The sequence below is a fragment of the Bombina bombina genome, chromosome 2 (assembly GCF_027579735.1).
Source record: "Bombina bombina isolate aBomBom1 chromosome 2, aBomBom1.pri, whole genome shotgun sequence".
NCBI lineage: Eukaryota > Metazoa > Chordata > Amphibia > Anura > Bombinatoridae > Bombina > Bombina bombina.
In genome coordinates this window covers 425,794,841-425,817,732 of record NC_069500.1, presented here as the reverse complement: position 1 = coordinate 425,817,732, position 22,892 = coordinate 425,794,841, and the positions used below count along the sequence as shown (strand labels likewise).

Here is a 22,892-nt window from a genome sequence, read left to right as displayed (position 1 = left end):
ATACACGGAGGTTTTCCAGTTTAAATTTAAAATTTGAAATATCTGAATCCAGTCTGTTTGGATCAGAACCGTCACCCACGGAATGAAGTTCTCCGTCCTCATGTTCTGCCACCTGTGACGCAGTGTCTGACATGGCCCTAATATTATCAGCGCACTCTGTTCTCACCCCAGAGTGATCACGCTTACCTTTTAGTTCTGGTAATTTAGCCAAAACTTCAGTCATAACAGTAGCCATATCCTGTAATGTGATTTGTAATGGCCGCCCAGCTGTACTCGGCGCTACAATATCACGCACCTCCCTCTGAGCGGGAGATGTAGGTACTGACACGTGAGGCGAGTTAGTCGGCATAACTCTCCCCTCGTTGTTTGGTGAAATTTGTTCAATTTGTACAGATTGATTTTTATTTAAAGTAGCATCAATACAGTTAGTACATAAATTTCTATTGGGCTCCACTTTGGCATTGCAACAAATGACACAGGTATCATCTTCTGAATCAGACATGTTTAACACACTAGCAAATAAACTTGCAACTTGGAAATACAATTCAAATAGAATAATATTAAAACGTACTGTGCCTTTAAGAAGCACAGAAGATCTATGACAGTTAAAAATTAATAAATTGAAACAGTTATAGCCTCAATCCTTGTAAACAACACAACTTTAGCAAAGGTTTAATCCCATTAGCAAAGATAACAATTTCTGAAAGCAGGAAACAAATTACAGAATAAAAGTTTTTATTTCAGTCAAACTATAATTCTCACAGCTCTGCTGAGAGAAATTACCTCCCTCAAAATAAGTTTTGAAGACCCCTGAGCTCTGTAGAGATGAACCAGATCATGCAGGGAATACAATGAGTTGCTGACTGAAATATTTGATGCATAGTAAAAGCGCCCCTCCCCCACACACACAGCAGTGAGGGAGAACAGAAACTGACAGAAAAAACAGATTTAAGCAACTGCCAAGTGGAAAAATGGTGCCCAAACATTTATTCACTCAGTACCTCAGCAAATGAAAACGATTTTACATTCCAGCAAAAACGTTAAACATAATCTCTAGTTATTAAACAGCTTTATGTCTTTCTTACAGTGTAATTCTAGTGAAGTACCATTCTCCCAGAATACTGAAGTGTAAAGTATACATACATGACATTATATCGGTATGGCAGGATTTTCTCATCAATTCCATTGTCAGAAAATAAAAACTGCTACATACCTCTATGCAGATTCATCTGCCCGCTGTCCCCTGATCTGAAGTTTACCTCACTCCTCAGATGGCCGAGAACAGCAATTTGATCTTAACTACTCCGGCTAAAATCATAGCAAAACTCTGGTAGATTCTTCCTCAAACTCTGCCAGAGAGGTAATAACACACTCCGGTGCTATTTTAAAATAACAAACTTTTGATTGAAGATATAAAACTAAGTATAATCACCATAGTCCTCTCACACGACCTATCTAGTTGCTGGGTGCAAGAGAATGACTGGGAGTGACGTAGAGGGGAGGAGCTATATGCAGCTCTGCTGGGTGAATCCTCTTGCACTTCCTGTAGGGGAGCAGTTAATATCCCAGAAGTAATGATGACCCGTGGACTGATCACACTTAACAGAAGAAATAAAAGCCTTCCAGACCTTGTGATTAATCTTCCTTGTCACTGGTTTACAGGATTGAACCAAAGTTTCAATGACAAAATAAAAAAAACATCTCTGTCTTAAAACTAAACGTTCAATCTTCAAGCCATCAAGTTTAGAGATTTCAGATCCTGGTGAAAGAATGGTCCTTGCGACAGAAGGTCATGATGTAGAGGAAGTGGCCATGGAAAACAATTGGGCACCTGCACCAGATTTTGCAAAACAAATCCTGCAAGGCTGAGCAGGAGCAATCAGTATTACTGATGATACCTCCTGCTTGATCCTGGCTATTACACTTGGTAAAAGAACAAGAGGTGGAATAAAGGTAAGCCAGATGCAACAACCTAAGAGTTACTAGAGCATCCACAAACTCTGCCTGAAGATCCATGGACCTCGCAAAAACATAATTTATGCTTACCTGATAAATTTATTTCTCTTGTAGTGTGTTCAGTCCACGGGTCATCCATTACTTATGGGATATATTCTCCTTCCCAACAGGAAGTTGCAAGAGGATCACCCAAGCAGAGCTGCTATATAGCTCCTCCCCTCACATGTCATATCCAGTCATTCGACCGAAACAAGACGAGAAAGGAAAAACTATAGGGTGCAGTGGTGACTGGAGTTTTAATTAAAATTTAGAACTGCCTCAAAAAAAGACAGGCCGTGGACTGAACACACTATAAGAGAAATAAATTTATCAGGTAAGCATAAATTATGTTTTCTCTTGTTAAGTGTGTTCAGTCCACGGGTCATCCATTACTTATGGGATACCAATACCAAAGCTAAAGTACACGGATGATGGGAGGGACAAGGCAGGAACATTAAACAGAAGGAACCACTGCCTGTAGAACCTTTCTCCCAAAAACAGCCTCCGAAGAAGCAAAAGTGTCAAATTTGTAAAATTTTGAAAAGGTATGAAGTGAAGACCAAGTTGCAGCCTTGCAAATCTGTTCAACAGAGGCCTCATTCTTAAAGGCCCAGGTGGAAGCCAAAGCTCTAGTGGAATGAGCTGTAATTCTTTCAGGAGGCTGCTGTCCAGCAGTCTCATAGGCTAAACGTATTATGCTACGAAGCCAAAAAGAGAGAGAGGTGGCCGAAGCCTTTTGACCTCTCCTCTGACCAGAATAAACGACAAACAGAGAAGAAGTTTGCCGAAAATCCTTAGTTGCCTGTAAGTAGAACTTCAGGGCACGGACTACGTCCAGATTATGCAAAAGACGTTCCTTCTTTGAAGAAGGATTAGGACATAATGATGGAACAACAATCTCTTCATTGATATTCCTGTTAGAAACAACCTTAGGTAAAAACCCAGGTTTAGTACGCAGAACTACCTTGTCTGAATGAAAAATCAGATGAGGAGAATCGCAATGTAAGGCAGATAACTCAGAGACTCTTCGAGCCGAGGAAATAGCCATCAAAAACAGAACTTTCCAAGATAAAAGCTTAATATCAATGGAATGAAGGGGTTCAAACGGAACACCCTGAAGAAATTTAAGAACCAAGTTTAAGCTCCACGGAGGAGCAACAGTTTTAAACACAGGCTTAATCCTAGCCAAAGCCTGACAAAAAGCCTGGACGTCTGGATTCTCTGCCAGACGTTTGTGTAAAAGAATAGACAGAGCAGAAATCTGTCCCTTTAACGAACTAGCGGATAAACCCTTTTCTAAACCTTCTTGTAGAAAAGCCAATATCCTAGGAATCCTAACCTTACTCCATGAGTAACTCTTGGATTCACACCAATATAAATATTTACGCCATATCTTATGGTAAATTTTTCTGGTAACAGGTTTCCGAGCCTGTATTAATGTATCAATAACCGACTCCGAAAAACCACGCTTTGATAGAATCAAGCGTTCAATCTCCATGCAATCAGCCTCAGAGAAATTAGGCTTGGATGGTTGAAAGGACCCTGAATTAGAAGGTCCTGCCTCAGAGGCAGAGACCATGGTGGACAGGACGACATGTCCACTAGGTCTGCATACCAGGTCCTGCGTGGCCACGCAGGCGCTATCAGAATCACCGATGCTCTCTCCTGTTTGATCCTGGCAATCAGTCGAGGTAGCAACGGAAATGGTGGAAACACATAAGTCATGTTGAAAACCCAAGGGGCTGCTAGTGCATCTACAAGCACCGCTCCCGGGTCCCTGGACCTGGATCCGTAACAAGGAAGCTTGGCATTCTGGCGAGATGCCATGGGATCCAGCTCCGGTTCGCCCCAACGAAGAATCAGTTGAGCAAACACCTCCGGGTGAAGTTCCCACTCCCCCGGATGAAAGGTCTGGCGACTTAGAAAGTCCGCCTCCCAGTTCTCCATGCCTGGGATGTAGATCGCTGACAGGTGACAAGAGTGAGACTCTGCCCAGCGAATTATCTTCGAGACTTCCAACATCGCTAGGGAACTCCTGGTTCCCCCTTGATGATTGATGTAAGCCTCAGTCGTGATGTTGTCCGACTGAAATCTGATGAACCTCAGTGTTGCTAACTGAGGCCAAGCTACAAGAGCATTGAATATTGCTCTTAATTCCAGAATGTTTATTGGGAGGAGTTTCTCCTCCTGAGTCCACGATCCCTGAGCCTTCAGGGAGTTCCAGACTGCACCCCAGCCTAGTAGGCTGGCATCTGTTGTTACAATCGTCCAATCTGGTCTGCGAAAAGTCATTCCTTTGGACAGATGAACCCGCGACAACCACCAGAGAAGAGAATCTCTGGCCTCCTGGTCCAGATTTAGTAAAGGGGACAGATCTGAGTAATCCCCATTCCACTGACTTAGCATGCATAGTTGCAGCGGTCTGAGATGCAGGCGCGCAAATGGCACTATGTCCATTGCCGCGACCATTAAGCCGATTACTTCCATGCACTGAGCTACTGATGGGCTTGGAATGGAATGAAGGACACGGCAAGCATTTAGGATTTTTGATAACCTGGACTCCGTCAGGTAAATCTTCATCTCTACAGAATCTATAAGAGTCCCTAGAAAGGGAACCCTTGTGAGTGGTAACAGAGAACTCTTTTCCATGTTCACTTTCCACCCATGCAACCTCAGAAATGCTAGAACTATCTCTGTATGAGACTTTGCATTTTGAAAACTTGACGCTTGTATCAGAATGTCGTCTAGGTACGGAGCCACCTCTATGCCTTGCGGTCTTAGTACCGCCAGAAGCGAGCCCAGAACCTTTGTAAAAATTCTCGGGGCAGTAGCCAACCCGAAGGGAAGAGCTACAAACTGGTAATGCCTGTCTAGAAAGGCAAACCTTAGGTACCAATAAGGATCTTTGTGAATCGGTATGTGAAGGTAGGCATCCTTTAAGTCCACTGTGGTCATATACTGACCCTCTTGGATCATGGGTAGGATGGTTCGAATAGTTTCCATTTTGAACGATGGAACCCTTAGGAATTTGTTTAATATCTTCAGGTCCAAGATTGGCCTGAAGGTTCCCTCTTTTTTGGGAACCACAAACAGATTTGAGTAAAAACCTTGCCCTTGTTCCGTCCGCGGAACCGGGTGGATCACTCCCATTACTAAGAGGTCTTGTACACATCGTAGAAATGCCTCTTTCTTTATTAGGTTTGTTGATAACCTTGACAGATGAAATCTCCCTTGTGGAGGAGAAGTTTTGAAGTCCAGAAGGTATCCCTGAGATATGATCTCCAACGCCCAGGGATCCTGGACATCTCTTGCCCAGGCCTGGGCGAAGAGAGAAAGTCTGCCCCCCACTAGATCCGTTTCCGGATAGGGGGCCCTTTCTTCATGCTGTCTTAGGGGCAGAAGTAGGTTTTCTGGCCTGCTTGCCCTTGTTCCAGGACTGGTTGCCTTTCCAACCCTGTCTGTAACGAGTAGCAGTCCCTTCCTGTTTTGGAGCGGAGGAAGTTGATGCTGCTCCTGCCTTGAAATTACGAAAGGCACGAAAATTAGACTGTTTGGCCTTTGATTTGGCCCTGTCCTAAGGAAGGGTGTGACCCTTACCTCCAGTAATGTCAGCAATAATTTCTTTCAAGCCGGGCCCGAATAAGGTTTGCCCTTTGAAAGGAATATTAAGCAATTTAGATTTAGAAGTTACATCTGCTGACCAGGATTTAAGCCATAGCGCTCTGCGCGCCTGGATGGCGAATCCGGAGTTCTTCGCCGTTAGTTTGGTTAAATGCACAACGGCATCCGAAACAAATGCATTAGCTAGCTTAAGGGCTTTAAGCTTGTTCATAATCTCATCCAATGGTGCTGTGCGAATAGCCTCTTCCAGAGACTCAAACCAGAATGCCGCTGCAGCAGTGACGGGTGCAATGCATGCAAGGGGCTGTAATATAAAACCTTGTTGAACGAACAAAGCACGAGAAAGCACAACTATCCTCCACCGGGATAGTGGTACGCTTGGCTAAAGTAGAAACTGCTCCCTCCACCTTAGGGACCGTCTGCCATAAGTCTCGTGTGGTGGCGTCTATTGGGAACATTTTTCTAAATATCGGAGGAGGGGAAAAGGGCACACCGGGTCTATCCCACTCCTTGCTAATAATCTCTGTAAGCCTTTTAGGTATAGGAAAAACATCAGTACACACCGGTACCGCATAGTATTTATCCAGCCTACATAATTTCTCTGGGATTGCAACCGTGTCGCAATCATTCAGAGCCGCTAACACCTCCCCTAGCAATACACGGAGGTTCTCAAGCTTAAATTTAAAATTTGAAATTTCTGAATCCGGTCTCCCCGGATCAGATCCGTCACCCACAGAATGAAGCTCTCCGTCCTCATGTTCTGCAAATTGTGACGCAGTATCGGACATGGCTCTCGTGTCATCGGCGCGCTCTGTCCTTAACCCAGAGCTATCGCGCTTGCCTCTTAACTCAGGCAAATTAGATAATACTTCTTTCATAACATCAGCCATATCATGCAAAGTGATTTGTAAGGGCCTTGATGTACTTGGCGCCACAATCTCACGCACCTCCTGAGCGGGAGGCGAAGGTACTGACACGTGAGGAGAGTTAGGCGGCATAACTTCCCCCTCGTTGTCTGGTGATAATTTCTTTACCAGTAAAGACTGACTTTTATTTAAAGTAACATCAATACAATTGGTACACATATTTCTATTGGGCTCCACATTGGCTTTTAAACATAATGAACAAGTAGATTCATCTGTATCAGACATGTTTAAACAGACTAGCAATGAAGGCTAGCAAGCTTGGAAAACACTTAAAAAAAGTTTACAAGCAATATAAAAAACGTTACTGCGCCTTTAAGAAACACAAATTTTGTATGTAATAAGTTAGCAGAGCATTGCACCCACTTGCAAATGGATGATTAACCCCTTAATACCAAAAACGGAATAACAAATGACAAAAACATTTTTTAAACAGTCACAACAACTGCCACAGCACTATTGTGGCTTTTTACCTCCCTCAATACGACTTTTGAAGCCTTCTGAGCCCTTCAGAGAAGTCCTGGAACATGCAGGAAGAAGCTGGATGTCTGTGTCTGTAATTTTTTCTGCGCAAAAAAGCACAGTTGAAATAACAATGAACTAATTCAGTTATAGCCAACAATTTTAACAGTAAATGTATGAATTTAGCAGAGGATTGCACCCACTAGCAAACGGATGATTAACCCCTCAATACCCAAAAACGGATAATCAATTTAAGATTTAACGCTTTAATCACAGTCAAACACACTGTCACAGGTCTGCTGTGACTGATTACCTCCCTCAAAAATGAATTTTGAAGACCCCTGAGCTCTCTGGAGACGTCCTGGATCAAGGAGGAAGAAGCAGGAAGACTGTGCTAGAATTTTAACTGCGCAACAAGGCGCTAAAAAAGGCCCCTCCCACTCATATTACAACAGTGGGAGACCTGTTACAACGGTTTCTATGCAGAAATATACGTTAGCCATATGGAAAAAAATCATGCCCAAAAAGATTTATCACCAAAGTACCTCACAAAACGAATAACATGCCAGTAAACGTTTTAAAAACAACTTTCCAGTGTTATGTAAAGTTATCACTAAGCCTGCTACCAGTCGCTTCTACTGCAGTTAAGGCTCATACATTTATTTCAGTATTAACAGTATTTTCTCAGTCAAATTCTAGTCCCTAGAAAATAACTCAACTGCGCATACATTTATCAGCCTGATACCAGTCGCTACTACTGCATTAAAGGCTGTACTTACATCATATGGGTAACAGCAGTGTTTTCTTAGTCAATTCCATTCCTAGAAAATATTACTGCACATACCTCATTTGCGGGGGACCCCGCATGCTTTTCCCTTTTCTGAAGTTACCCCACTTCTCAGAATGTGCGAGAACAGCCAGTGGATCTTAGTTACGTCTGCTAAGATCATAGAAAACGCAGGCAGATTCTTCTTCTAAATACTGCCTGAGAGAAAAAACAGCACACTCCGGTGCCATTTTAAAATAATAAACTTTTGATTGAAGAATAATTAGGTAAAAAACTCCTATCTCCTCTCGCGACCTCCTTCTTTGTTGAGACTTGCAAGAGAATGACTGGATATGACATGTGAGGGGAGGAGCTATATAGCAGCTCTGCTTGGGTGATCCTCTTGCAACTTCCTGTTGGGAAGGAGAATATATCCCATAAGCAATGGATGACCCGTGGACTAAACACACTTAACAAGATAAATACCTGGTTATTTTTTTTCCAATAAGAAGCCATCAGATCCACATCCAAAAGACCCCATAGGTTTACGATTTAACTGAAGACTTCCAGATGAAGGGACCATTCCTCTGGGTAAAAGGAGTGATGACTGAGAAAGTTTGCTTCCCAATTGCTCACCCCTGAAATATGAACTGCAGAAAGTATACAGGAATTACTCTGTGCCCAAGCCAGAATCCGGGGAACCTCCCTCATCACCAGGGAACTGCAAGTTCCCCCCTGATTGATGTAAGCTACTGCTGTGACATGAACTTGAAAAGCAGATAAGTCTCTCTTTTCAGGAGAGGCCAAAACTGAAAGGCCCTGAAAATTGCACAGAGTTCCAGAACGTTTATGGGTAACTTTGCTTCATGAAGCAACCAAACTCCTTGTGCTCTTTGAGCACCTCAGACTGCACCCCAATCCGAGAGACTTACATCTGTCAAGATTACAAACACAAAATGACAGCCTGTCTGGCTAATGTATATCTAGACATTCTGTGATGCCTGCAGCACAGTAGGCCAGTGGCAGTCTGTCAGGATGTGTCTGCAAATTGAATTCTGTGCAAGGCGACAACTGGTGCATGCCTACATGAGCTCAGAAACACTAATGTGGTTGTGGCTGATGGATTAATCTAGCTCTTAGTCAATGAAGAAAATCCTAGCAGAGTTCAGTTTCCATGGAACAGATCTACACTGACTGTAGCCTAAGCACACAGGGAGTGTTTCAGAACTAGCACACAAAGGGGAATGAGAATAAGCACCAAGGAAGGAAAGAGTAGATGAGATCTAGTGAGATCTGTGCTATTTTTAGTTGTGGATTTCTGAACAAAATTGGAGAGAAGTGGATTTTAAAAACCTGATGTGCAAACAAAGACTAACATAAGGCTACAGGTCAAAGGTGGAGGGTCATCGTTTTTTACTACTTAACTCTGCTTTACTAATCTTAACCTTCCCTGCCCTCTCCCACCTCTAATTTACCCCTCTGTCAATGTCCTGGACAATCGGTTGCCTTGCAAATCTATGGATGTTGTTACATTTGATAATAATGATTGGGGATGCTTATCAATACCATTCCTCCCTACAACCACTATCATTTTATACAAAAGAAAAAAACTGGTGACAGTAGCTGCTTACCATAAACATGATGATATATGCATGTGTGTACTCACAAGCAGGTTGTCAGACATTATATGAATTAATCATCAAATACTGAATTTACACACATTTTTTTTATACATCATTGAATGCTAGCAAATAGCCCAATTAAACAAAACAGTTAGATCCTTGTAGTTATCTGAATTAAGTGTATCCCCCTCATACACAAATTTCAGAATAATTATGGATAAAGAACACGAATCAATAGTTGATATTAAAATTTCAGCCTGCCTCCATTTTTCAAATAAACGTCAATGGAACCATAAATAATATATAGTTATCACTTTATATGTGCAATATTATAGCACACTGAAATAATAATACGTTTTGATAATAATCTTGATTCTGGACTTTTTTTTGCAAGTAAATGAAGGACAGATATGATTCAGTGCAACTGAAAAAAACAACTAATATTAATTTGCTTAATGTACATGGCAGAATGTCCCCAGTTTAAAGTGGCCTGAAATTACGGACCAACATTGACATCCTAACTGGTCTGAAGAACATAACTTACATTGAAGAAATTTGTTTTGTTCCTCTCATAGAAGAGTCCCTGTGCTGGCATGTGCTTCAGCTGCTGCCACGGGATACTGCTGCCTAGCAACACGTCTCGGGCCCACTGCAGGTTCTGAGAAGACAACAAGAGGGAAGATAGAAAGACATTAGAATGGTGTCTGTATTTATATACTCTGCACATCACACACAGGCAACTAGAGGTATTGGCTAGTAAGTATAAACATTTGTGTACAAAACACCCACCCTCACAGAGCACTGCATGCATGAGATACAAAAAGAAGATACTCATCTTTTGATAAAGTACTGTACTAGATACTAGAATAATGGTCCGGTCAGCTCCTATTAGGTTAAGCACTTACAGCTGCATTTATTTTATCAATCAAGTGATATTCTTTATATAATCATATATTTATATAAGACTGAGTAAGTGAGGTGTAAAATAAATAAAAAAATAAAGGTGTTAAATATTGCTTATTTTAGAGAAACGTTACAGATAGCCCAACAACAAAAGTATTTTACAATATTATGCTGAGGGGTCTATTATTTAGAGTTAGGACATAGGCTTTGCTTAAAAATGAATCCTACACTTTTTAACATATATACACAATATTATTTTTTTAATACATCAAAACAGCAAATAAGAACAACAAAATAAAGTCTTCTTATATTTCTTTCTGAAGTATAAGCTTTATTAGTTCTAAGGATAGCCTTATGCCCGGCCAAGCATTCTTGAATTCCCTTTCAGTATTTGTCCTTACCACATCTAATGGAAGTTTATTCCATTAATCAATTACCCTTTCTGTAAAGATGTGCTTCAGAAAATACTCCTGAACTTACCACCCTACAACTTGAGATCATGACCCCTTTTTCTTGTGTTGCTCTTTTGTATAAAAACAAAAAGCTTTCAGCCTTAGTTTTTTTTTTTTTGTTTTTTTTTTAATAATTTTTTATTGAGGTAATATGACAGACAAAAATAAAATTACACAGAGAAAAAACATCATGGCAACATGCCCATTTGACAGACATCAGGACTTACATGATGGACTAAACAAGCATGACTCCATATCTGTAAAATCTAAGTATACCTTTACGCAAAGGTACATTTTCTAGCCATGTATATTACCTCATTTTATCTAAGTGCATTTTCAAAACGACAAATAACATAGAACAGAACAACCAACGTAGTCTAAGCCTAACTTCAATGAACAATTAGCAACATATGCAGGCTTGTACCTGTCCATGACATATTCAAAAGACAAAAGAAGAATATATAGGTGATGGGTAGAGAGTGGAAAGAATGTTAATAGGGCCACACTTTGACCCAATGCTGTAATAATGTTATCTCTACCTTAAGCAGTTTGGGGGGGGGAATCTTTATGTAGTACCTGATATACAATAGACCTTTACTTTTAAAAAATGCCAACAGATTGCTCTATAGGGTTCGGCACATTATAGTAAACGGCATGTCTAGTACAGCCTGGATATGGCTCAATAACAAATACACGGGACTTCATGCCTTCAAACACATAGGTCCGCACAGTTGAAGAACCCAGCATACCGAGCAGCACACATTTTTACCCTAATATAATATTTAGACCCTGAATGTTGAAAAGGAATTAGAGATACCTGTAGGGGATTATAGCTTCAGGGGCCCTCTAAGGCCCTATTAAAATGTAGAGAAGTACTCTCTTGTGCTATATGTAAGGCGTTTGGGTATTTTATTCTTAGAGACATGCTATGCCATAGGGAATCTAAAGGGGTGTGGAATAACACTTTACAGCAGGAATCTTGGGCAGCCCCTACAACCAGTAACTAACACGTAGTATATATCCCACTCCTATATCAAGATTATACCAGCAAGATATTCTATGGGATTTTGCATACAGTATTGAACAGCGTGTGTAGAAAAGTAGAAATATGAGACCTTGTTCATTAAATATACACATGTACAAGCCTGCATACATACATACACATCATCACAATTAAGTGACCCAGCATTAGATGCAACATAATTATAACACAGTGCAGCTTGCAGACACAAACATATTTTAAGCTATAACACACCTTACATAACTGTGCTGTGATGAGAGGCCCATACAAGGATAAACATTTGTTTAAACAATTAGCCTATATGCTGTGTGTGCATATAAAGGGGCCTTGATGGGCCATTCACAGCTTTTATATTGGATTTGATAGCATCAGCAGGTAATATACCAACATGGGGGTATCAAAACATGAATTCTAAATAAGTAGGACACAGTGGTGAGTTTAGGACACAGGAATATGCAGTCGGTATATGTAACATAGTTATAACAGTGCGGCTTGCAGACATAAACATATTTTAAGCTATAACACACCTAACATAACTGCACTGTGATGAGAGGCCATTCCAAGGGTGAACATTTATTTAAATAATTAGCCTATATGCTGTGTAATGACCATTTTGGGAATCTCAGTTATCTCCCTAACTTCACTAACTCTAGCACTTAAGTTAGGAACAGAGGGGCCTAACAGTTAAATTATCATATGTCCTGTTTTTCATCTAGGCCAATTCACTTAGGAATGAGGGGTAGGGGACTCCCTCCATTCTAATCTAGGGCATGAGATACACTCTTTTACTAAACTCAGACTGCGTATTAAAGCTCTCGCAGCCCAACCATGTTAATATAGACCACCAATCAATCGTCTACATAAATATAAAGGAGACCCCTGCTCAGCTAAATAAAACTCATACAGTCAGTAATATGATTAAAGAGCAACATAGGAGCTGAATAATATGCCCCCTACACATGGAGCCCTAAAACCAGCCATTACTGTGAAAAAAAAAGGGAAAAAAAAAAAGGGGGGGTCCAGTGAAGTGAGCCGCGCTCTCATGGACCTCAACCTCAAATATCGTTATTGTCATTAGAGTGTCCAAGTCCTGAGCTCCAAAAGGCCTATATCGCAAGAACAGAATACAAAACCGGACCCGTGAGTCACCAGAATATTAGGGGTATCACCCCACACCAGTTCTTGCTTGAATGCTGGAATACTTAGAGCCTTTTGCTGGTTCAGCGATGCTCTGCACCTCTAGGTCGTCAAGTGAGCTCCTGTAATAGTTAGCCGCCTGTAGATCAAGCACTCCAGTCGGGCCATGCACCCAGGAGCCGGCCGCTCTCCCACATGTGACCCCACCTGAGTTACCAGCCCAGTAGTACCTGTCAGAATAGATGCCGGCTTTTTTCACCAGGCTCCCACCGCTAATGGAAAGCCCGTTGTCTCCTCTCATCTCAGGAATCCGCAGTTCCCTGTCCTGCGGGGTCATCGTTAGGCGCACGTCATCCGAACTGTTATGTGCGGCACTGACTTCTAGCCGCCTCAATGCTGATGCATCATTATCAATGGCAGTGCTCCCATCTTCCACTGGGGCCTCCCTGCTCACATCTTCAGCCTTCCCAGAGCCAATATGCATCACTATAGTGTATGGGGCTTCCACTAGCGCCATAAGGCGATCAAATCTGTCACTTATCTGCCGATCCGACTCGGCAAATAGAGCCTGTATTTGCATGCAAAATGCCTCTGCCATGGTCAGGGGAGATTCTGCGCTTAGGACGCAAACTTTGGTTCCCAGAATTAAACAGATTCTTCCCTGCGCACTTACTTGCTGATCCAAAATGGCGACTTGTGCTCGGCGTCGTCCGGGCCTTCAATCGGCTATCCTCTGTCTCCTTTCCCCTCTAGGCTACTTGTCACTCCAGCTTATGCCCCATGTCACGGTAGGCAAGTATGGGAGGTCTATCAATGCGGTAAGTGCCGTTGCTTGCAGTGTCGGCCAAAGGTGCTAGGAGAGGAGCCACTCACAGGGCTATTGCCCAAACGACTGGTCAGATGTCCATGTCTTCACCACCCATGCTCTGGGTGACCTTCCGCTGCTCAGTAAATGTTACTGTCTGCCCTCCGGCACAAACAGCTCAGTTGTAACCATGAAAGCGGGAGGAAAGGCCCCCTCTGCTATGTCAGACCTGACTTTTTGGCCCGGTGCTGCAATATGACCGAAGTCCACCGGCACTTATAAATCTTTTGCCTTCAGCAATTAATAGCCCAACTGCTCTCCAGATTGTAGGCAAGGCGAAATTCTATCTTTTGAGGGAAAAATTATGGCTTTTTAGCTATTTTATTTGTATATATGGCAGGAGCTATGTATGAACACGTCTTCTCTAATAGTTAGCTAGCTCCGCCCCCCCAGCCTTAGTTTTTAATATCTCTTAATATTATTTCTATTATATCACTTCTCTCTCCTAAGCACCATACTGTCTTTACTTTAAGAGGTGTATTTTTTAAACTATTTAGAACCCCTCCTTTATACAGCCTCTAGTTTATTTATACTCTTTTGGAGTTATTATCTACAGAACAGTACATCATTTTCAATATGAAGCCTAACCAGTGATCTGTAAATCTGAATAAGAACCTAACATTTTCTGATGCGAATACCTTTTTCTATACACCCCCCAGCATTCTTACCAACCATGCCTGCTGGGCTAGTGTATTGTTTAGGGTGAGATTAATACATATTAGATGTTATACATGCTATTTAATAATTCTCATTTACACAAAACATATCAATTCAGTGTATAATCACATGATAATACTACAAAATCTTTCAAGCTGCTCAAATACACAAAATCTGCAATAAAGCTCAGGTTTAATTACTTAAAGGGGCATGAAAGTAAAAATTAAACTTTCATGATTCAGATAAAGCACATACATTTTAAGACACATTTAGAGTATCTCACAAAAGTGAGTACACCCCTCAGTATTTTATTATATCTTTTCATGTGACAACACTGAAGAAATGACACATTGCTACAATGTAAAGTAGTGAGTGTACAGCCTGTATAACAGTGTAAATTTGCTGTCCCCTCAAAATAACTCAACACACAGCCATTAATGTCTAAATCGTTGGCAACAAAAGTGAGTACACCCCTAAGTGGAAATGTCCAAATTGGGCCCAAAGTGTCAATAGTTTGTGTGGCCACCATTATTTTCCAGCACTGCCTTAACCCTCTTGGGCATGCAGTTCACTAGAGCTTCACAGGTTGCCACTGGAGTCCTCTTACAATCACGGAACTGGTGGATGTTAGAGACATTGCGCTCCCCCACCTTCCGTTTGAGGATGCCCCACAGATGCTCAATAGGGATTAGGTCTGAAGACATGCTTGGCCAGTCCATCACCTTTACCCTCAGCTTCTTTAGCAAGGCAGTGGTCGTATTTGAGGTGTGTTAGGGGTTGTTAACATGTTGGAATACTGCCCTGCGGCCCAGTCTCCAAAGGGAGGGGATCATGCTCTGCTTCAGTATTTCACAGTACATGTTGGCATTCATGGTTCCCTCAATGAACTGTAGCTCCCCAGTGCCGGCAGCACTGATGCAGGCCCAGGCCATGACACTCCCACCACCATGCTTGACTGTAGGCTAGACACACTTGTCTTTGTACTCCTCACCTGGTTGCCGCCACACACGTTTGACACCATCTGAATCAAATAAGTTTATCTTGGTCTCATCGGACCACAGGACATGGTTTCAGTAATCCATGTCCTTAGTCTGCTTGTCTTCAGCAATCTGTTTGTGGGCTTTCTTGTGCATCATCTTTAGAAGAGACTTCCTTCTGGGACAACAGCCATGCAGACCAATTTGATGCAGTGTGTGGCGTATGGTCTGAGCACTGACAGGCTGCCCCCCCCCCCCACCCCTTCAACCTCTGCAGCAATGCTGACTGCAATCATACGTCTATTTCCCAAAGACAACCTCTGGATATGATGCTCGCTGAACATGTGCACTCAACTTCTTTGGTTGACCATGGCGAGGCCTGTTCTGAGTGGGACCTGTCCTGTGAAACCGCTGTACGGTCTTGCCCACCGTGCTGCAGCTCAGTTTCAGGGTCTTGGCAATCTTCTTATAGCCTATGCCATCTTTATGTAGAGCAACAAATCTTTTTTTCAGATCCTCAGAGAGTTCTTTGCCATGAGGTGCCATGTTGAACTTCCAGTGACCAGTATATATTACTTAATATTAATATTACTTTAAACTTCAGATTTTGTCCTTTAAGTTGTATTATATTTAAACTTTAAACTTTCTATTTTGTATTTTAAGGCATATAAGTTCTATTTACATCAGAGTATTTAGGATTGTGATTTTACAAATTCTGATTATGTTTTGACAGTTTCTGTGTAACTTTAACAAATAAGGATCATACTTTGTAAATGTATGTGTTTCTTTTACAAATTACATTGCACATTGTTTTGGTTTTATGTAAAACAAAACTGACTGCTTCAGAAAGTGGAAGGGACGGAGCAGTTTCCAGGGTCTGTTTGAATATCTCCCACAATTCTCATGATATGCTCTAAGCATTTTATACCTTCAGGTCTCACTAATTTATTTTGCCAGCTGTATGCAGATGAAGTTTGCTTGAAATTCACAATACACTTATTTAACTGATAGAAAAGTAATGTATACTAAACTAGAGGCATATGTAAGTTAACTTATACTGAACACATTTCAGTTTAATTTGTATTTACTGCAAACTGAGAATTTATATCAGTGTCAGGTGCCCACTTGTTAAAGAGGCATGAAACCCAATATTTTTCTTTCATGATTCAGATAGAGTTTACAATGTTAAACAACTTACTTATATAATCTAATTTGTTTTTTTATTTTGGTAGCCTTTGTTGAAAAGCATCCCTAGGTAGGCTCAGGAGCAGCACTGCACTATTGAGAGCTAGCTACTGATTAGTGACTGCACATATGTGCCTCATGTCATTGGCTCACCCAATGTGTTCAGCTAACTCCCAGTTGTGCTTTGCTGCTCCTTCAACAAAGGAAACCAAGAGACCAAGAGAATGAAGCAAATTAGATAAAAGCAAATCAGAAAAGTTTTTTTAAAAAATGTATGTTCTAACTGAATCATGAAAAAAAGGGTTGCAAGTCCCTTTAAATTTATTCTCCCCTGTGAAATTGTGTATCCCAGAGAGTTCATTACTTTTTATGAACCCGATGATCCAAGATTCTGCAGCTTGGAGAGACATTATAGTGCAGACTTTACAGGGACTGAACTCATTAAATTATTTAAGAAAAAGGGGGGAACCATTTGCTTCTAGTTTAGTATATAATACTTTTCTGTCAGTTAAATAATTGTATTGTTAATTTTGAGCAAACTTTACCTAGAGCTGGTGCGGTAATTCAGACAGACTTGCTGGTGTAAAATGCTTAGAGCATATCTTAAGAAATGTGAGAGAGATTCAGACATACCCTCAGTACTACTCCTTTTCAGTCACATGAACTCCCCTGTCCATCCCACTTTCTTTCTGTCTTATTTTACAAAAAACAAATGCAATGTAAGTGCAACATACTTTTAAAACATACACAGAAATAAAGTATGATCCTAATTTGTTAAAGTAACACAGAAACTTTCAAAACATAACATGAACTTGTAAAATTACTGCTGTATCTAAATCTAAAACCATTACAAATAAAAAAATAAATAAAAAAAGGAAATGTAAAGCTTAAAGTGATTGTAAACGTAATCGTTATGGGAGAAATCAGTGTAACTATGATCAAAATCTAACCCCACTTTCATTCATGATTACTTTTTTCGCTTCTAAATAAAAGTGTTTTTAGAGCTAACAGCTCCGATTTACTCATACCGCTCCTCCTGCCGGCAACGAACTACACTTTTTTTTTCTTCCAGTGATGTTTCCTCATCCGGCCAATTGATTTTGCAATTAATGGGGCCTGCTTTGTAAGGACTTGGCCACCTTAAGGACAGAAAATCAATTGGCCGGATGAAGAATTATCACTGGAAGAAAAAAAAAAGTGTAGATTGGCGCCAGGAGGAGGAGCGTTGAGTAAATCGGAGCGATTAGGTCTAAAAACACTTTTTATTTAGAAGCGAAAAAAGTAATTTTACAATCACTTTAAATGTAATACAACTTAAAAGGATATGAAAACACAAAACGTTTCTTTTGTTACTCAGAAAGAACATTTACTTCTATTATCAAACCTGCTTTGTTCCGATGGTATTCTTGGTTGAAGAGATACCTAAGTAGGCATCTGGAGTAGTAAATGGCAGGAAATAGTGTTGCCATCTAGTGTTCTTACAATTGGATAACATCCATGCAAAACGGATGCCATATAACAACAAAAATGTGATAATAGAAGTAAATTGGAAAGTTGGTAAACATTGTATTCTCTATCTAAATCATTAAAGAAAATGTAAAGGCTAGTCTGAAATGTAAATTAATAAAAAAAAAAGCAAAGTGTAACAAAACTCTCATGTCATGCAGTGCTATATTGGCTATTTTGCACTGGGCTTGTCTCTCCTCACACACAGAAATGCAGAGAACATGCCTACGAGAAGTATAGCACAATCTTTAGTATCTTTTGAGAGATCTCGCAGTGCTGGAGGATCATTTTTAGATCATTTCATTTGAGCGGAGAACTTTATGGAAGGCATCACTCATCTCTCTGGGACTTCCAGGTTCTGCCCTTTTTCTTAGAGAGAATTCAGAGAGTTCAGTCCATGTGAAGTCTGCACTATAATTTCGCTCCAAGCTAGAGAAGCTTTGATCATAAGAGCATAGGTGTGTTCCTCTAGCTCCCAATAGTGCAATGCTGCTCTGGCGTTGACTTTAAATATGTGTAAAATCCCTTTGCAGGAGTTAAACAATATTCAAGCAATAGTGCCATAATAAAATGCTATAACATATCAGATCATTTTCTTTTTGAACTTGCATTTTCCTTTAAGAATGTACGTATCCTGCAAAGATCAAGAAATTGATCTACATCCTAGTAACTATTTCAGTGAAAGAAACCTTCTGAGAAGTGAAAGCAGAAAATCCATTTTCTCTTAATAGTACAGATGGAAAGGTCTGAAGGCTGGTCTGGACTATGCGGACATCACTGTTACATATCCTGAAGGACACAGTAGGATGATAATGAGCGATATGGCTGCTCTCACACAAAGCTAAGCTGGCCTTGGTCATGAAATTTCTGGGGGTGTATTACAGCACTAAGGTGATTGCTAAACATTTCCCTAGGGCTTGCAGCAAAGAAAATATGGAGATATCTCTACCTTCCCATTCCCCATAGCTCATATTTCTGTCACTCTAATAATATTAATCTTATATGAGAAAATACAAATGAGCTTGGCAGAGAATAAAGTAATAAAGTGCTAATGATAAATGAAAAGTGAGTATGTGTGGATGTGTGCAAGGGAAGGAGTAGGAAAGCAAATGATTCAAAGAATAAAGGATTGAGTGAAATAATGAGTATTAATGTGAAAAGGCCCCAATAATATATATATTTGTGCAAATAAATAATGAGACAAAAGAGAAACAGAGCAAGAAAGAAACAAGACACAGAGAAAACACAAACCATGCTGTTCACTTGGAGATGTGTTTTTGTTACCAAACAAAACAGCTTGAAATAATTAACTGTGTACAGTGTAGAAGCCAAACCAGTACTGCAAACATTCAAATAACGCACAGCGAGTATGCAGAGCACAGATATGCTCACAACAAATGCAGCATGCTGACCCCTTTTTAGCTCACATATGCACTAACATGCACTGTGCCGAGTGTAAAACAAGTCAACAGTCTATAATGAGCTCATACACACACTGCTGAACACAGATACGTACACTATCATGTTGTTTACTGAGCTCACACACAATATGCTGAGCTCCAATATGCACTAAACAATAGTGTAGAATATATATATATATCCCCTTTAAGACTGTCTTTACGTGATTTCAATATGCTGAGCTCCAATATGCACTCAATAATAGTGTAGAATATACAGTGTATATATATATATATATATATATATATATATATATATATATATATATATATATAAAATCTCCTTTAAGACTGTCTTTACGTGATTTGAATACGCTTAGCTCCAATATGCACTCAAAAATAGTGTAAAGAATATATATAGACTGTCTAAGTGATTTCAACTTGAAACCTTACAAACAGTTTTCAAGTCTATAATTTAAAAAAACACTAGTTTTCTTTTCAGAACAACCCAATAAGCTCTTCCTTTCACTGGAACTCAACCTGAGAAAGAACACATTTTTGAGGAGAATGCTTGATTAAATCTATTTTAAAAACTGTAAGAAACAATACCAATCACAAAGGGATCTGAAAGTCAAATTCCTTGAACAATTTTTTCAGAGGAAGTGACTGAACAGAAACAGCTATAACATCCTTAGCCTTCGAAGAGGCCTATCCAACAGCCCAAAACACAGACACACCGATGACATTATTACTGCTGAAAAATAAATGAAAGAAAACAAAAATAAAAGAACAAAAGTTTGCATAGCACTGAGATCAACATACTGAGCTCAAGGTTGCAAAAACAAAATTTATGCTTACCTGATAAATTTCTTTCTCTTGTGGTGTATCCAGTCCACGGTTCATCCATTACTTGTGGGATATTCTCCTTCCTAACAGAAAGTTGCAAGAGGACATCCACAGCAGAGCTGTCTATATAGCTCCTCCCCTAACTGCCACCCCCAGTCATTTGACCGAAGACAAGCAAGAAAAAAGGAGAAACTATAGGGTGCAGTGGTGACTGTAGTTTAAAAATAAAAAACACCTGACTTAAAGTGACAGGGCGGGCCGTGGACTGGATACACCACAAAAGAAAGAAATTTATCAGGTAAGCATAAATTTTGTTTTCTCTTGTAAGGTGTATCCAGTCCACGGGTTCATCCATTACTTGTGGGATACCAATACCAAAGCTTTAGGACACGGATGAAGGGAGGGACAAGGCAGGAACTTAAACGGAAGGCACCACTGCCTGCAAGACCTTTCTCCCAAAAATAGCCTCCGAGGAAGCAAAAGTATCAAATTTGTAGAATTTAGAAAAAGTATGAAGCGAAGACCAAGTCGCCGCCTTACAAATCTGTTCAACAGAGGCCTCATTTTTAAAAGCCCATGTGGAAGCTACCGCTCTAGTGGAATGAGCTGTAATTCTTTCAGGAGGCTGCTGGCCAGCAGTCTCATAAGCTAAACAGATTATGCTTCTCAGCCAAAAAGAAAGAGAAGATGCCAAAGCCTTTTGGCCTCTCCTCTGTCCAGAGTAGACAACAAACAATGCAGATGTTTGACAAAAATCCTTAGTAGCTTGTAAATAAAACTTTAAAGCACGAACCACGTCAAGATTGTGTAATAGACATTCCTTCTTTGAAGAAGGATTAGGACACAGTGACGGAACAACAATCTCCTGATTGATATTCTTATTAGATACCACCTTAGGAAGAAACCCAGGTTTGGTACGCAAAACTACCTTATCTGCATGGAAGATCAGATAAGGGCAGGGGAATCACACTGTAAGGCAGATAACTCTGAAACTCTTCGAGCCGAAGAGATAGCTACCAAAAACAGAACTTTCCAAGATAAAAGCTTGATATCTATGGAATGCAGAGGTTCAAACGGAACCCCTTGAAGAACTTTAAGAACTAAATTTAAACTTCATGGCGGAGCAACAGGTTTAAACACAGGCTTGATTCTAACTAAAGCCTGACAAAACGCCTGAACGTCTGGAACATCTGCCAGACGCTTGTGCAGAAGAATAGACAGAGCAGAAATCTGTCCCTTTAAGGAACTAGCACAATCCCTTCTCCAAACCTTCTTGGAGAAAGGATAATATCCTAGGAATCCTGACTTTACTCCATGAGTAACCCTTGGATTCACACCAATGAAGATATTTACACCATATCTTATGATAGATTTTCCTGGTGACAGGCTTTCGAGCCTGAATTAAGGTATCAATGACCGACTCGGAGAAACCACGTTTTGATAAAATCAAGCGTTCAATCTCCAAGCAGTCAGCCGCAGAGAAATTAGATTTGGATGTTTGAATGGACCTTGGAGTAGAAGGTCCTGCCTCAGCGGCAGAGTCCATGGTGGAAAGGATGACATGTCCACCAGATCTGCATACCAAGTCCTGCCTGGCCACGCAGGTGCTATCAAAATCACCGAAGCTCTCTCCTGCTTGATCTTGGCAATCAGACGAGGGAGGAGAGGAAATGATGGGAACACATAAGCCAGGCTGAAGGACCAGGGCACTGCTAGAGCATCTATCAGCGCTGCCTGGGGATCCCTTGACCTGGACCCGTAACAAGGAAGTTTGGCGTTCTGACGAGACGCCATCAGATCCAGTTCTGGTTTGCCCCATAGTTGAATCAGCTGGGCAAATACCTCCGGATGGAGCTCCCACTCCCCCGGATGAAAAGTCTACCGACTTAGAAAATTTGCCTCCCAGTTCTCTACTCCTGGGATATGGATAGCTGAGAGATGGCAAGAGTGAACCTCTGCCCATAGAATTATCTTTGAAACCTCCAACATTGCCAGGGGGCTTCTTGTTCCCCCTTGATGGTTGATATAGGCTACAGTCGTGATATTGTCCGACTGAAATCTGATGAACCTGACCGCAGCTAGTTGAGGCCAAGCCTGAAGAGCATTGAATATCGCTCTCAGTTCCAGAATGTTTATCGGAAGTAGGGCTTCCTCCTGAGTCCACGAACCCTGAGCGTTCAGGGAGTTCCAGACTGCGCCCCAGCCCAGAAGGCTGGCATCTGTCGTCACTATAGTCCACTCTGGCCTTCGGAAACTCATTCCCCTGGACAGATGGACCCGAGATAACCACCAGAGAAGAGAATCCCTGGTCTCTTGATCCAGATTTAGCAGAGGGGACAAATCTGTGTAGTCCCCATTCCACTGATTGAGCATGCAAAGTTGCAGTGGTCTGAGATGTAGGTGGGCAAACGGAACTATGTCCATTGCCGCTACCATTAGGCTGATTACTTCCATACACTGAGCCACTGACGGCCGAGAAGTGGAATGAAGAGCACGGCAGGTAGTTAGAAGCTTTGATAACCTGACCTCTGTCAGAAAAAATTTAATTTCTACTGAA

At 41.0% G+C, this 22,892-nt stretch overlaps 1 protein-coding gene across 1 annotated transcript in view; it reads right to left on the bottom strand.

Annotated features, from left to right (window-relative positions):
- The window catches only part of CABIN1 (calcineurin binding protein 1), a 1,089,846-nt gene that overhangs the window by 397,606 nt on the left and 669,348 nt on the right, over nt 1-22,892 (bottom strand). Inside the window, exon 29 of the mRNA XM_053701973.1 lies at nt 9,934-10,047. Coding sequence (XP_053557948.1) covers nt 9,934-10,047 — 114 coding nt within the window. The remainder of the gene's footprint in view (nt 1-9,933; nt 10,048-22,892) is intronic.